General features: G+C 36.6%; 1 protein-coding gene across 2 annotated transcripts in view; it reads left to right on the top strand.

Moving 5' to 3' along the window:
• The window catches only part of NTNG1 (netrin G1), a gene marked incomplete at both ends in the record, with an annotated part of 346940 nt that overhangs the window by 261905 nt on the left and 67068 nt on the right, over window positions 1-17967 (top strand). For both annotated transcript variants that reach the window (XM_082613121.1, XM_082613122.1), the window contains one exon: window positions 8708-8734. In XM_082613121.1, coding sequence (XP_082469247.1) covers window positions 8708-8734 — 27 coding nt within the window. The remainder of the gene's footprint in view (window positions 1-8707; window positions 8735-17967) is intronic.

A 17967-nucleotide genomic window follows, 5' to 3' on the forward strand; every position in this document is an offset into this window, starting at 1 on the left:
AACTCCGAGGCCACTTTTGTATGGAGCATATAGAGCCAGGAGAGAAGAATACAGAGCCCCAGCCCTCTAAAACACCGCCACCCCAATCTGTGAGACACAATACATTTCCCTATGCCTTTCATTATAATAGACTCGGCAGAAGCAGAAGTAATAACTCTTGTGATGATATTTTTATTCATTGTGCTTTTTACTGAAGACTCATTGTGTTTTCTTGGTTCTTTAAAGCCATATATATGTGTATCAATATATTTCTTATTTTTCTACCAAGCTTATGTTTTATCTGTAAGACATCTTTCTTCTTCTCCCTATTGATCTTCATTCTATTTTTGATAGAATTCTATTTTGAATGTCCTTTGAATTTCATTTCTGTTTTCTAAGTAATAGAAACTCTGTCCAACTTCATGCTTAATCATGATTCTCTTGATTCCCCTTGTCTAGCTCATGAATAAAATTCTGATCCCTCTTGAAATTCTGATCCCTACTTATAGGTGCTGAAAACTTAACAATTAACCTTTAGGAATAGTAATTCCAAAAAAGATAATATAATATTATCTACACCTCTGCTTGCCAAACTGTGTTCTATGACCCTTACAAGGATTCCATGGCCAAATAAGTTTGGAAAATGCTGTACATTATACTGACTCTTAGATATTCACATTACCTTATTAAAAACATTTGAGAACCCTAAAATAAGTAATCTATTTTATCATGTGTTTCCCAAACTTTATTGTTCATGGAACTCTTAAAAACCTTCTATAAAACACTCTTTTGGGGACATGCTGCTGTAAATAATTTCCTCAGCTTTCTGATAGAGATGTCATGGAGACAGACAGAAAGCCCAGCTAGTTCAGCTGTATTGAATCTTTTACTTTCCTCTTACCTACACAGTCTAATATTCTTCCAAGAAAGAAAATTAAATTGGTCTGACATTGACATTATTTGTTTGTTCAGAAATCCGACTTGAATTGTTACACAATATCTAGGTCTCCTCTGAGCGATGGAAAGTAATTTAATGATTGTTCTATTATTTTCTCTGGTATCAAATTTGTATTGACCAATTTATATTTTCCCAGGTGTACATGTGTATGTCATTATCCAGACAATTTCCTAAGTGCTTTACATGCATTAGTTCATTTTTAACTCACAACAATTTTATAAGGTAGATGCTACTATTTTCATGTTATAGATGTGGAATCTGATGACTACTAAGGAAAAGTATCTTGTTTAAGGTTTAGCTACCTAGTCAGAATGAGAAGGAAGGTTTGAACCCAGGTGTGTCTTGAGCCCAAAGACTGTACATCTCACTATATTGCTTCTCAGGTTAAAGTTCAGTGACTTCCTCTGTCCTCCATTGGGGTGTGGACTCGATCTGACACCTGTTTGAACAAGTCGGTCTTCTCTAAACCTGCTCTCTCCCACTTTTCTTCCTAGATTGCTGCTTGTTATTTCTTTGCCTTCAAAGACTCCCCTTCTACCTTGCTTTAAATTTTCATTCTCAGTGTACAGTATTCTTCCTTGATATTCCTATCTAATCTTGTGGTTTTAGATCTTATTAATATTGGTTTAATGCTAATAAACAAATTATAGCCTGAATCTTTCTAATGAACCCAGGCCATTTTTTTCAGCTGTCTATGAAAATCTCAAAGTCAACATTGCAAGATACTGAATTCATTTCTTTTCCCCAAATCACCTTCTTCTTCTTCACTCTCTATTGAAATTCTGCTCATTTTTCAAGACTACTCCTCAGTGTGAACTCCTCGATGCAGCCTACCTAGACTGTCCTATGCAAAATCAGCTGCTCTTTTCTTGATAATGTATGTATATCAAGATAGATTCTTGGTAATGTGTGTGCACTTAACAATTGGTTGACTATAATCAAAATTACCATGATAGTGATAATAATGATAGCTAATATTTATTAAGCTTACCATAGCCTTTTATATTTTGTGAAGTGCTTTATGTACTTTCTTGCATTAAATCCTTACAATGTCCCCATAGGGTGTGTACTATTTTTATCCCCATTTTACAGATAAAGGAACATAGGCACATAAAGGTTGCCCCAAGATCCCACAGCGAATACATGACAGAGCAAGATTTAAACTCAGGTCATTCTGACTTCAGGACCTAAAATGTTAGCAATTTAAGAATGGGACCGTATTTTATTCTTGGCCTTCATAAATGTTTGTGGAATTAATTATTTGGTGAATAAACAAATAAACCTATACAGCCTTGAAATGTGCTTGTGGATGCATTGACCTCCCATCGATCTTCCCATGTCCCCTGGAATATGTGGCCTTCACAGTTCAGCAGTTCTAACACAAGAGCCTTCAGTCTCACATAGGAAGAGACCAGCTGAGATTTGGAGAAAATACAATAGGAAAGAGAATCACTTATTTTTCGTGGGTGCTCAAAACCCATCCAGCCATCTAGAGCTGACATATTGGCTGGCTGGTTTTTATAGGCCTCCCTAAGTGGCATTCATGGCCTCAGTGACTTGACCATTGTTGGGCTCTGACTACCAGTTTTTCAGGCTCAATACCCTGATTCTGTCAGCACAATAAGAGAGGACCTTCCTCTAAGAGCCTTATATATATGAACCAAGCTGTAGGGCCAATATATAGAACCAGGATACCTACCAAGTTATTCACGTACAACCACTAGTCCACAGTCACTTATTTGATGCTTATGGGACCAGATCTGATTTGGAATTCAAATTTTTTTAATTTTAAAAGGTAATACAGTGTACATACATTATGTTACATCAATACCCACAGCAGAATATCAGGTAGCACCACTTAATCAAACATCTTAATATTTCTGTAGCAAACCTATGATTATTTTCACTGAGTGAGATAAAGGAGAAGACCTCATACCCCTTCCAGTCAGGTTTTGTCACCAAATTAGTTCAGATCACATTATGTCATGCTGCAGCTAAATTTTGGGGAAAAAAAACTTTGTGTCTTCAGAGGTTTGTTTTGTTTTGTTTTTTGAGGATTAGAGATAAGAGATAGGGGCCTATAATAAATTGATCAATAATATAGAGTAGCCGTTAGAGACCCACGCTCTGGATCCTGGACCTCTGGATTCAAATCTCAGTCTCCTTCCCAACTGACTGCAATGATCTTGGGCAAGCTCTTTGTGTTTGAGTTTTTCCCCATCCATAAAATAAACCTGAGTATTGACATCATAGGGTTGTCACAAAAATTAAATGAATTAACACATGTAAGATACTTAGAACGGTGGTAGGCACATAGTAAGCACGCGATGAAGTTAGCTGTTATTATCATTATAATTGCACTGAAATCTAATATGTGGACCCATCCCAGTCTAAAGAGCAAATTCTCTCTTTGGAGACAACAACTGTATGGGGAGATGAATTGTGCCCAAATGCCAGATTATTCATCCACAATATGAAATAACTGTTACAGTGTTCAGAATATTTAAGTCCTTATGATCAGTGTATTCTCTCCCCTGTAATTAAGTCTCCTTGTAGAGCCAGATACTAATCAGAAGGTTGCTTGGTGAGCATGGGAATTAAATTTGAAAATTTAAATGATTCAAATGCTAATAACATCAGGCTGAAACATCGGACACATCCATCCTACCCCAGGGTCAACCTCCATAATGCCAACAGAACACTGAAGGCCTGAAAGTTTACAGGTTACCCCTCCCTCTTCCTGAGACAGTGCTAGGCCAGTACTGCCACCACATGCCTGAAGATGCTCTTCTTTGTAGGCTTTTACCTTCTGGCTAGCTTTTCTTCCAATCTTCAGATATGTTAATACACTAAGTTATCAATAGATTAATGTCACCTCTGTCAAATTTGTCATAGACACTCAGGCCCCAGAGCCCTTCTGTTGTTCTAAGGTGACTTAGCTAACTCTGATTACATCATTTATGTGTTGATTTAACAGTACAATTCTGTGAAGGCAATTCTATTTCCTTCACTTTCGAGTTCCTGGGAGACAACTCACTGTACCTCCTATCCACAGCAGTTTGGACCAGGGAGCTGGGTTGAAATGACGTTGGAAGTAGTTCCTCTAGAATACAAATGAGGCTACAGAATGTTTTCTTACTCACCACCTACTTCTTTTGCAGCTGGGCTTTTTGGAGTTAGAGCTCCCAGTGGCTGCAGCCTGGCTAGAAGAAAATCTAGTCACCTACTTGATAGGCTTTTTTCAAACCACCTAACACAACAATGGTAATATTTTCTCTCAGTTTAAAGCATGCTGAATCCTTGTCTCTTCTGCCTCCCTCTTGATGAGAAGCTGTTGAACTTTCCACTGATTCTCAAAAGGAGTTATGACTTTTAACACTGCATTCATCTGCTTTGAAAAATCAGAGTTTTCATTTTTGAGGTCTCCATCAGGTTGTCTTCCTTAAGCTGAACTGTGTCCCCTTTAGCCACATACTTGGTGGGAGGGTTAGTAAAGTTGGAAGAAGAAGAAGGAGATGGAGAAGGAGAAGAAGAGGAGGGGGAGGGGAGAAAGAGGAGGAGGAGGAAGGAGAAAATAACAAACTATATAAGTCTACTAGGGTCTCATCCCCCAACTGCAGTAGAATTCCTTAAAAAATAAATAAATATGGGATTGGGGAGGGCTGGGCAAGGAGGGAAGAATTGTAAGTACCTACAAGCTTAGCACTTTCACATTCTTTGGCCCTTTGGCTTACTCAACATGTATGTGTATCTCTGACTGAAGGAGCATATCTATTCTAGAAGAAGCAGAAGTCCTAAACTCATATACCACATATTGCAGAACCTTCCCTTAAAGCTCATTCATACCTGTGTTTCATTTCCTCAGTGTAAGTTTAGCAGTGTCTCAGTAGATGGGGATTAGGAATTACCTGCTCTAGTGTTGACTATAAAGGGGTCAATTTGGACGAGGACCTTACTTCTCATTGTGTCTTCAATTTCCTCTTCTGTAAAATTAAAGTGCTGAGTAAGATTATTTCTTAACTCCCTTTCAGCTCTCCATTTTTGGTCACTCTTCCTGAATTAACTTATCTGGTACCTTCCTTTTTTCTTTCCTTCCTATCTACTTATCATCTATCTTTCCCAAATATTTTTGAGGTTGTTTCAGAAATAGATTTAAGCTAATGAAGCTTAAATTATAGGGCCCCTCACTAGACTCCTTCTAAATTTAAAAAAAAAATCTAATTTCATGTCTGATTTTAGACTTTAAAGTTAATATTCCAAAAAAAAAGCTCCTAGATTTGTATTTGCTTTAGGTCCCACAAAATCTGCATTTCCCCCTGGATAGCTTAGGGAAAAAGACAAATAAAAATAAGAGCATACAAATAGGAATATAAAAGGAAGGTGTGAGAAAAAAAAGAATAGAAAGAAAATAAGCCAAACATTAAATCAGTTTACCCAGTTGAGCATCAAGCTGACCTCTAAGTTTCCTGGAAGGCAAAGTGGTGAAGGGCATATCTACACATTGCATGACTCTTGCTATTAGAATGGAGGAAATTTCCAAAGAGAACAAAAATATTTACTAATACTGAACTCTGAGAAATGTCTCAGTGGAACATTTTATAGGGGACAAGATCATACTATGACCAAAAGTGGTATTTTCACTCTGATAGAAACCTTCTATCAGAAACAGGCGATAAATTTTTGCTCAAATATACATTGAGCAACTCTTCTGTACCAGGCATTGTCCTGAGCAGACAACAGAGATACAGACATGATGCTCGTCCCCTCAGAGGTCTCAGGCAAACACACAGTCATAAAGATAAGTTGATAAGTTGCTCACAGAGGCCTGCACAAAGAGGTGTGCCATCACAAAGGACACTGGCTAATTCACATCAGGGAGGTGAAGAAGGAAGGGAAGAAATAACTCTGAGCTCAATTTTAAAGGTAAAAATATTCTTTCCATAATAGTTGTCAATTCACAGGGAATGGTTTAAAAAACTGCCAACACGTGTCTAGACAATTTTCCTGAACATAATCTGACTGTCATTCCTGTGGCTTATGGGCAACCATCACTGTTGTAAGATGGAGTTGCATTCATTGATTCAGCGCTTACAGACCCCAGAGAAACCCACCTTTCGTGAGATGAATTGTAGCCTTCCTGTGTTAGTTTCTTAAGCATTTGGAAGATTTCTCATGACTTACTCATAGCCTTTTCAATGCATATAACTGGTTTACTAAATTCTTTAGTTGTTTGTAGAGAACCAAAAGCAAGGTGTTTGAACATTACAGTAAGAAACATTAGGGAAAAAATAACATTTGACAGTATACTAATGGACATCCCTTGGTGCTCAGGTATTTTCAACTTTAAAAATCTTTATTGCAATGAGCAGTTTAAAAATCTTTTCTAAGCAATTCCCATTTTACAACAATGGAATAGAAAGTGACTCATCTGGTAGCACCTCACAAAATTTTAAACCACAAAATGAGAAAGAGCCTGAATTTTAAACATCCAAATGTTAGTTAATAGAAAACATCTTCATGAGGAAAATAGGATCTCATATGGTCTTGCTTGGCAAGGTTTGTATAGCTGCAATGAACATTTCTCCCAGCACTAGCATCCCCAAAGGCATGGAAACATTTCTGCATCTTTCTAAAGTATTCAACTGCAGCAAGTACTGCATCAAACAGTCTTACAGGTTTGCTCTCCACTGTGTCTGGCCAAACATCCTGAGAACTCCACCTTGCATTATGCATGGCCCTCTAACTCCATGCAAGTTTGAAAACACATGAAAAGTCTCTTCCTGCCATCCCAACTTCCATTCTCTTTGACTGATTACGAAGACATAGCAGTTCCTTGTAATGGAGCAGGATCTTCAATCATGGGGAAATTTGGAGCTTCTGAAACTGATACTAAAATTATGATTCTGCCATCATACCTCACTCAACAGGGGATTTGCAAAGAAAAAAAATAAAGATTCAGTACCAAGTCAGTGTCACACTGTGGCAGATAGTCTACTGAAATGTCGGGTTAGGAATCCAGCAGTCCTTTGCAGAAATCGCATCCAGCTTGAAATTCAGTTCAGACAAAGTTAAAACATGGAAATAAAAATTTAGGTTTCCAGTTTTGGTTGGTCAGCGATCAGTAATTAAGCTGAAGCATCATAAGCTCTGTGCATTTAAAATCAAGAGTCTTTGAATATATCTAATAACTGAAAATAAGATTTCATCCCTTCCAGGGTTTTTTAAAACATCTTGATAAGCTTTAATTCCTCCTTCTCCCCTCCTTACTAAGAAATAGGAAAATAGCTCATGGTTTTAAAGAATACAAAGCTAGAAATCTCTGAGCAAGATACAATGATTAGTTAAAATAAGCAGAGGGCAGTTGTTCAAAGATTAAATACTAAAATAGAAATTTAATGGTTCCTACATTTACCACCTGTTAGCACATTTCACGATGTGGAGAACAAGTCCGAACAGCTCATTAACAGCTATCATTTATTGACTATGTACCATGTGTCAGACATTTTTATGGATTATCTCATTCAATTCTCACAGCAGCCCTGTGCAGTAGATATTATTAGCCCCTTTCAGATGAGGAAACAGGCTTAAAGAGGCTGGGAACTTGCCTGAAATCACCCAGCTAGTCAGTTGCAAAGCATGACTCTTACTCAGTTCTGTCTTATTTGCATCTCATGCTCTCACCCACACCACTACCTGAATTTAGTGGAAATGTTACAAATCTCTGACTTCTAATTAGTAGTATCTATCATGGTGTTGCTTGCTTGATGACCCAACTATATCAATAATAGTAATCATAGCAAAGATGGTTGGTTATAGCACATACTACCTGCCAAGCAACGCTTTGAGTACTTTAATTATTTATATACATACACACACACACACACACACACACACACACACACACACACACACACATATGTAATCCTTGCAACAACTCTAAGAGGTGGAGAACTGAGCCACAGAGAACGTAAGCCACTGGCCCCAGGGTCACACAGCCAATGAGTATAAGAGCAAAACTTCAAACCGAGACAACCTGGCTCTCATGCCCCTGCTCTTGGCTAGGGGTTTTCATCTGGATACAGACTAAATTCATGTCCACATTTATACCAAGTTCAGTCACATTCTGAAATGGTTCTACCACCTCAGCAGAGCTTGGCAATTAAAGTAGAAGCTGAAAAATCAATGAAGCCCATGGTCGATGTGAACAACCTAATGTACTCTTGAATCATTCTGCTCAATTTAATTTCTATTACAGAATTTAATCCAAATATCTGACAAGTAAAAGAAGACTAAAAATGATGGTTATATGAAGTTAATCAGATAATGGTGACTTTCAACACCTAACACATGCATATCAACACATTTAAAGAGATCTATTGCATATGTGGATATATTTGCACAGGCCCATATAATGCATACTTGGTGCTTTGTGCCCAGAACACAAGCCTAGCTTAATATCTGTTTTGAACCACATACAAATTTTCATTAACCTTATAAGTAAGCACAAAATGTTTGATACCACGAAGCTGTCTTGAACAAGCTGTTAAAGTTGAACATTAATTTCCCAGCTCTGATGAGTTCAAGGAGTTCTAGAATAAAGCAAAATGGTCTCAATGGATGGATATATATTTGGGGGGTTTTTTGTGCTATTTTTCTAATGACCTGAATGTTATCAAGTGTTTATGTTTCTGAGATTTTTATATTATGTTAAAGATGTCACATACTAATAAATGTCTAACAGCTTTTCTTTATTGTTTTCTTTCTCTCCAGGTATCCCCAGTATTTCCAGTATTGGCAGTAAGTAAAAAAAAAAATCACCAATCCAAGTCTAGGCCAGCTTTACTTTGTTGTTCAGCTCCTCAGATCTATTTTCCCAGTGTCCATTTCTGACGTAAGAGAGTATTTCCTTTGTGAATTGAATTGCTGTGTTTGTTCTCTGCACAGATATGGTGAGAGCACAGTTAAAATAGTTATCTATGTATAAGTCCTCTGTGGATATGGCAGTGCCACCGCTTGCCTGACTACTGTTGATCAATGAAGGCTACCTTTACAGAGGTGCAATTAGTTACATAACCATAACTCATTTAGCAAAAGTATTAACAGTCCTATTTACCCATACCTGGTAACCAACAAACAACTTGAACTCTCTCCCTAGGACTGAATATGAATTTCTACCATAATTTAGAAAAGCAGAGAATGAATGTTTTAGGCTTATTCATTAGAACCGAAAGAAATCACCATGGAACCAGGGAGCAGGAATTTTATTAGTGCATTAAACGTTAGCTTTTGTGAAGGCCTGAAAGAGGTAGGTTTGTGATCATTAGTCTTACTGGAGGAATGAAGGAAAAAAATAATCAGTATGTCCATTTCTCCCTCCTAAAATACCATTATCCATGTTTTCCTGACTACTTAGTTTCAAGTTTGATAGAGAAGGGGTATGAAAAAATACATGCAAAATTTAAGAGTAAGGATACTAGAAATTCCTGCAAGAAATATTTTAGTAGAAATATCAGCAATTGAAAAGAGAAATCTCTCTTCAACATTCTGTGGAACTTTTCTCTAGCACCATTGCAAAGAGAATTCTACCAGCTGTCATGGGAGAACCAGGCTGTAGCTCCCTCTTTACATTTAAAACAAGGACACCAAACACCAAGCCTAAAATACTCACTGAGGAAATGCCCCATAACTTTTCAGAGCTGAATCTCACATATTTTTAAATATTGTTCCCTTTCCCTCTGATGGCTAAAACCTTTGGACAGCTACTGAATAGCTGACTTGAAATAAAGCACTGAAGAAGCCAAGATTATGCACTGTAAGTGAAAAGAAGCATTTTCACTGGGGTCTCACCCCTCAGTCTTTGTCATAGGTGCTGGGCCATGCAGGGTGATATAAGTGTAAACAGCAGTGGTTGGAGCATTCCAATAGCCAACATCCATCTAAAAAGCAATATGCTCATAATTTGGGTAAAACAACTTCCTGCTTCTTATAAATGCACAGTCAGGTCTCCCAATTTTTAAGTCAACCTAGTTTACTTACGCTTGAGAATAGGCCCGCACGTGGGTTTGTTAAGCACTAGACGTGTTAAATGCCATGAAAATCAGCCGCTTTGTAAATAGAAATAGGAGCAGTGTTCACATTCATTTAGATACCAGACTAATGCTGCAGCTTCCTCTTTGTGATCTTGTTGAAAATGGCATCAGTGCTACAAACTTGCAAATGAAAACCTTCAGATCTAATAGTCTAATTTTTCTGCTATAGAATCTCCCTTGGCATTTGCCTAACTGTATAAATATGCCACATTGTGCTCCTTTCAGGCCTTGACAATTGCATTTGTGCATACATTTTGGAGCAAAAGGGAACCAAATGGAAGCAAGCTGAGACAGATAATTGAGGCTGCTATGGTGATCTGACCTCTCAAAAGTTTCAGAAATGGATGGATGGAAAGTAGTTCTTTGGTGTTAGGGTGTGTTTCTGTACGGAGTGTCAATCATATGTTGCATGGAATTTCTGACTGTACTGCTCACTCAACATCTCATTCGGCCATTTCCACCACATGCCCCATCTCTGAGCATCAGCAGATGTTGACCTTTTACACACTGAATCGGGAAATTCCAGTTTTGCTTTGTTTTATTTTGAAATCAATGGTGACCTGAAAGGATGCTTTGTTGTGCCTTTGGAAAATGTATTAACCTTTATTATCAGGAAACTAGGGAAATTTAGCTCCTTAATACCTAACCAAAACCCTCTAACAAATAAAGTGATAGCTTGTACCCCGCCTTCATGATGCCTCTGGCTGTTCTGCTTGGAGTGCAATGGGTGTTTCCTCAGAGTTCTCAGGCAAACAGGATATAAGCGCTTCCAGGGGTCACCCAACATCACACACGACTAGCTTGCTTATTGCCTGGCTTTAAGGTCAAGAGATTTACCATAAAACCATCAAACATGATTGTATCTTCTAGCCTGCTTTAATTGCATTTACACATTCCTTCTCTGAGGACTCATAAAGTGCTTGCTGTGTGCACTGGTGGATGGATTCCTTTGCTCTCCAAAGGGCAAGAATTCATGCATAGATGACTCACTGCCTGTTCTAGAGGGCACAGAAATGGGGTTTCCAAGGTAAAGCCAGAGAAGAGAGAGCTGCTTGGATTTTTAACTAATTTTGGGTGTTTGCCAGGGCTTTTCCCTTTATCCCAAGGAAGGAATCAATGAACATAATTCCAAGTATATAGAAAGATGCCATTATAATAGATGTAACACCCATGAGATTCCCATCATCAAAGAGTATCTCAAGGAAAATGAATGATGCATATTATCGACATAAATTATTGATGTATGTAACCATAAGTTCATATACATATGCTATATACACAGTGACTGAAGATTTTAGAGGCCTATTAGATTTCAGTATAGATTTCTAACTGTCAACACTTGTATTAAGGTTCAAATGCATAGACAGAGTGGTCATCCTTTCCGATCATCCGCTAAAAATGTTTTTGAAACAAATTTCCCATTAAGGTCATTTGTACCTGCTGTTGTCTATCTATTAGGAAATAGGTTTCCCAATCATCCCAAAAGTACTTGATTTAAAACTCAGTCATTTTGATGTGCTTTGGCCATGGCTGAAAAAATATTGGTGATAATGTCAGCAATTAATGAATCCCAAAATAGATCTGTAGCCATTTGAGCCTTATGAGCTCTGTTTTTCCTTTACCTGATGTAGTAGTAATTCATTCAGGTTTCATTTTTTATGTAAAATGTATCATGCACTTATAAGTAAACATTCACAATTTTATCCAAGTGAATATTTGTTGATGCTGATGATCCAAATTAATATTTAGTTTGGTGTGGGTGTTTTTGTTAAAGTGATAAACTAATCATTATGTTCGAACATATATTATCAGATCCTTAGCCTTGAAAAGCAAGTCATTTCACTAATTATGTTAAACAGTATATTATTTTTAAAAAAACACAATTAGAACAACAAGGGTTGGCATAATGTGCAAGTAGCTTTGTGTGAGTGATTATCACTTAAAAAGCAAATAACAGACGTTAAAAGTTACAAAGTCAGAGATTAAAGGCAGATAATCCACTGAAAATTCACTTCAGGAAACACCATTTAAAAAAACTTGGAATTTGTAAATAAACAAAACCATTTCTTAGAATAGCAACCAAAGAAGAGACATATGTAGACATTTTGTGAACCCAAGTGTACATTGTTTCCTTAAGTTACCTTCAAATGATTGACATCATGGTTTATAAAGTGTAAAAATTGATGGATGCATTTGGCTGTCCCCTCCTCTTCAATTTATTCAATTTGAAACAACAGTTCATTTAAGGGAAATATTCCATTTTCCTGCTTTCTCTTATAATGAACATTGCCTTCATCACAGAGTTAAAAATTCATCTCTAATTTGATTTAATTGGCAGGACTATTAAACAAGGGAAGTGCTACCTTCAGGGATTCATCAGCCTGTTGAGAAAGCTCAGAGATGTTTTCATATTTGAAAACATTTGATGCCAGTTGGAGACCTTGTAAAAGTTGTTTTCCATACAGCATCCAAATATTTTTGTTCAGAACTGATTTACTGTAGAAACCTGGATCGTGAGGAAAATAACAAGGTTAATCATTTCCCCACTCAAGGGTTATTAGTAATCTTGTTCATTCTATCCAGAGAGCTTCAGTGTTTGTTTTTCTCCCTTTGCTTTAATACTTCTAAATCCCCAAATAAAAGTTTCATTTGAATCGCCCTTTAGCTAATTAGGTTTTACATAATGAAGAAAAAAATTATCAGGCTAGTGTAGCTATATGGCAAATTGCATGGTGTGCTACATTAATTTTGAACTGTTTGCTGATGTTCTAGAAGGAAAGCTAAGGTCCCAGGTGAGATGCCTTTGGGACTTTGTTATATCATGTACCCAATATTCTCATCACAGATCCATTTCATATTTGTGTAACTAGCATTTCACATTCATGAAACCTTTGTGGTTATCCAAAAATTGAATGAACATTAGGACATAGCTGCTTCTTTAATCCTGAAGAATAAATTAAATATTCCAATGAAGAAGGGGGAAGTATCCCTACCTTAAAAAAAAATCCAAGAAGTTTAGCAATCTTTAGCAAACAACAATTGCCCACCTTGAGCAATGTTGACTTTTTTCATGTATTAACCTTTTCCCAGGTGACTTTAGAATGTCAAGCCACTTTTTAAGTGTGAGCTGATATCTGTACCTTTGCTGTTATCTCTGTGTGTGGGCATCTGGAAATTCCTAGCTTAAACAAAGATTTGCCAAGGTCTCTGAAAGGTCCTATGATGAACCTTCCAACATATAACTGTGAACTAAGAGTGGAATATCACCGAAGACTTCTTAGAATATCAATAGAGAGCTGGCCAGCTAACTGCTTCACTTCCTGGGAACTGGAGGGAAATGTCCCCACATGTCTACAGAATTCCATTTTACAAATGGTGAATTGGAGGTTCAGAGTGTCTGAGTAACTTACCAAATGTAATACGGCCAGGAAGGCCTGTTTGACTCCGAAAGCTGTGCTCATAACATTATACCAGGTGGAAGAGGTTAGAAGGAAAAATTCTAGTTTTATTAACTTCTACTTCAGACTCTTTCCAGTCTAATACATCGCACCTTAGACCTGTTGATCCCTGAATTGACCCATTTCTGTGCAGGGAACTTTAGTGTCCTGGAGAAAAACAGAAGTTCATTTTCTGTTATCTCACTGTGTGGTCAACAGAAGCTACATTAAAATGTGCCCTTCCTCTACCACCATCAATGATAAACATCCTCAGTAAGCTGAGGGAGAGGGGAAATGTAAAGATGTTACATATATTATAGAACATGTGACAGTTCATGAAATTAGCTATGCAAATTGTGAAACATGCTTGTACATATTCTATGACTGTAAAAATCCAAATGTTTACTTTATTGACATAGTTGCTCATGGCAAAAAACATTCTGTGTGCCATCTCAAGGGCAGCCTTACCACTATTACATTAAAGTGTATCTTCCCCAGCAGTTTAATGATGCTGTTATTTCTGAGAGTAGGCAGCTCACTGTAAAAATGGTAAGATTACCTCCAAGGCCCTAGGGGTTTCTTCTGAAGAGCTTTAGGGTTTTCTATAGATTCCTTTGTAGACATCACTAATGTGGTTTCCAAACTCCCTGAGGAACAAGAGCAATAACTCTACAAATCCAAAGGGACCTTGTAACTTTGTCTCTTCCTGACATTTTCCTCATACACTCCTGGAGGAAGGATGTTTAATGAAGGCTCACTAACATCCTCTCAGAAGTGGCTTTTCATATCCATGGTGGCACCCTGTTTCCCACTGTATTTTAGAACCAAAAACATATGTAAAAATTAGTCTTTTTAGGAAACTTAAAGAGCACTCGTTCAACATCATCATTTTACAGACAAGGCAACTAAGGCTTAATTGAATCATCTAAGTCATCTGGTGGCCAAGGCAGGATTCTAGCTCAATGTCCAATTTCCAAACTAGGACCCTTTAGAATTCATCCACATTTCTCATTTGATTAAATGACTAATGTATGAAACACTATAAAGTAGACTATTCTAGAAAAAAAGAAAAAACATGGGAAAGCATAGTCACAATTTACTTTGGTTTTAAAGGGTATCCACAAAATGAGTTGAAAGCTGCCTATGATTCATGCTAAGGGTGTGAATGTGTGATAGAAGACAATATTCTAAAACCCTAACTCTAAAGCTTTCCTGATGTAAATAAAGTGTTTTTAGCCTTCTGCTTCAAGCTTCCTTTCAGCTTGATTCACTATGGTGTCAGCAATAGATGGTCAAGTTTAGCAATTCTAACCTAGTTCTCTCCAACTTACAGTGCAAAGAGATTTCCTTGGGGCACAGAGGAGAAAAACTTTCTACCAAAGTCTAATTTTTATAACTAGAATTTCAGTTTTTCTGATTCATGAAAAGGAGTTTCAAGTGCCACAACCAAATTGTCGCATAACAGTTTTCTGAGTCTCTCCTTAATGGAAAAAAAAAAAAATTCAGGCAAGATATATGTATCTGATTCATAGTCTAAATTGATGTGCTTCTCAACTGAAAGAAACTTGAAAATTAACATTTTATCGTTGTGTTAAAAATCAAATCTTTTCCACGGTATTCCAAAATAATTCCTATTGCTTTCTGAACAATAGTATTAATCAATGTAGGCCCTAGAACCAGATTATTCCCTAAAGTAATTTGTATCTTAAGTGAGATTTTTACATATCCAAATCACTTGCTTTGGGAACAATTAAGGTTTCACAAAATAGGGGAAGCACGTTATTACCTCTACTTCAATTCAGTAAGAACTGTTTATACTACAATAATATTTTTATTACAACAGCAACCACAAATAGAATAATAAGAGCTAACACGACATTGTAAATCAACTATACTTCAATAAAAAAAGAATAAGAACTGACATTTCTTAAATGCTCACTACCATGACAAGCAAGTATTAACTCATTCATTCAGCCTTGACAACAACCAGTAGGTAGTGTCATTATCCCATTTTACATATAGGAAAGCTTAGACACTGATTAGTTAAGGAGCTTGTCCAAGTGGTAAAACTGGGATTTGAATCCAGTCCAAGCTCTATTTACACGCACCATATCTTAAATAAATTTCCCCTAAATAGATATTTCCTAGGCTTCCCATAGATGTAATATGAAATTTTAACAATGACAATAGAGTAACAGCATAAGATGGGCATTTCAGATATTTTGTTTCTTTTTAAAGGGGGCAGTGGTTGAGTATGTAGTCTTGGTCTCCATATTCCTCAAGCCAAAGTCTTTGGAGATCATCAAGATGAGTTCAATCCATTTTCCCAGATGTATGGGACCAGGATCCTTGAGAAGTAGGGATTTCCATAAAAGGCTATTCTTGAAGGATTGGCCATCTACAGTCCCACTGGACACATATGATAATCCCTCCCCTTACCTCAGTAATAATTTCTTAACTCCAGTTTGGGTTTCACTATGACAGTCAAAGGTCCACAGTTACAACATGCAGCAATAATTTTCCCTCCACACAGGGGATTCTTAATCCCCTAAATCCTCTAGATTCTCCAAAGGGCATGTGCTTCATTCCAACAGGCTTCATCCTTCTGTGAACTTTAGTGTGACAGTGCTAGGCCACGGAAGAACCATTGGAGTGATGGGATTTAATGGCTGAGAGAAACCATGGAGATCTTTTAGTCCAGCACCTTTATCTTACAGGTAAAGAAATTGAAGTCCAGGGAATTAATAGCCAGACAGCTACTCAACAGAACTAGGACAAGATCCCTTATCTTCTGATTCCAGGGACCCTTTGCCTTGCAACATACTACCACTCTGAGACCTTCATATGACCCAAAGATATTCCTTAGTTAATTCATGAAAGAATGAAATTAATAAATTGTGCAACAGTTCACCTAGAAGCAATACCAATACCTTTGACGTATTATAATATTTTTTTGTATTTGCAATTTCTAACTACTCGAAATAAGCAGCCACTGGCTAAAAGTTCTCTGAGGCTTCATGTTACGCAAAGACTTTTATTAGCATTGAATATGATAACACAGAATTTGTCCCAATTATACAACGAATATACCCTCCAATGTGCCTAATTTACTTCTGGGAATTAAACATTTGTTAGTAACTTTGACTGAATATTTATATGTGCCAGGATCTTCGAGTAACAAGAGTAGCCAGACAGTAACTGGCTAATTTTAAGTTGTTTTCTTACTTGGCCTTGCAATTATAAAACAAAATAAAAATTAAAAAAATTAAAATGAGATATTAAAATAAAAATTGCATGATGACCAAATATTAAAACATGTAAGCACAGACAGTAACATGCTATAGAAGCTTAGGGTCCACAAATTTCAATATTTTTTTTTCAGGACATTTTTCCTCCCAAGGAAAAGACATCACACATAAAATTTTGTCCCACTAGAGATATGTATAGATTAGATTAGGATTTCCACGTGATAAATGCTGGTGGCTCTGAGTTTTAATTTTTCAGGAAGGTTAGGCATCCCACATAATGAAAATCATTTGGAAAAAAATGTCTAATTATATTCCCAAGCAAACACAAAAGCTACACTCTCCCATCCCCCAAGAAACTATCATAAGTACACAATACAGAAGAAAATACCTGCCAGGTAGGGATCAGATTGTAACTGAGGTGTCTATCTTGATAATTTCATACAGGTCAAATAGTTAACATTTCAAAAGTAGAATGACCTACATTAATTTTTTATACATGTAGGAAGATCCTCAAAACTGAACCTCAGCATCCTAGGGAAAAATCATAAAAGAGTATACTAAAATATAGGCATAAAATATTTATTACATTAGAATATGGAATAAAGCTTAATTTATAAAATTAATTTTCAAAGATCACTTCTAACCTTTATTTAGTATAAAATTTTTGTCTTTACTTAAATTTTTTGGCAAAGCTTATTAACAAAATGATTAATTATATTATTACTTTCATTTCATCAAGAAAGTCAAGCCACTGAATACTTAACATTAAGTTTACAAACATCACCCCACATATGACCTGTATTTGCCTCTCTTATGGAAAAAGATGGAGAGAACCATTTAAAAGAACTAAATTTTTCTTAATTTGATGCTAATAATATAAATAAATATATTTTCTATATAAAACTATACCAGTGGTTTGAAATCTCTTCTAAATAAACAATTTCTAGGGACTTCCCTGGTGGCCTAGTGGTTAAGACTTCACTTTCCAATGCAGGGGGTGCAAGTTCGATCCCTGGTCGGGAAGCTAAGATCCCACATGCCTCGGGGCCAAAAAACCAAAACGTAAAACAGAAGCAATATTGTAACAAATTTAATAAAGTCTTTAAAAATGGTCCACATAAAAAAACCTTAAAAAAAAACCCAACTTCTAGAAATCATTTGTTTTTCAAAAGTGATCATTGCAGTTCAAGTAGGCTTAACATTCAGTCCATAACTTGCATATTTTGCCTACATGTTACCAAATATCTATTTATTTA

The sequence above is a fragment of the Mesoplodon mirus genome (assembly GCF_964341445.2).
Source record: "Mesoplodon mirus genome assembly, chromosome: 3".
Classification (NCBI taxonomy): domain Eukaryota; kingdom Metazoa; phylum Chordata; class Mammalia; order Artiodactyla; family Ziphiidae; genus Mesoplodon; species Mesoplodon mirus.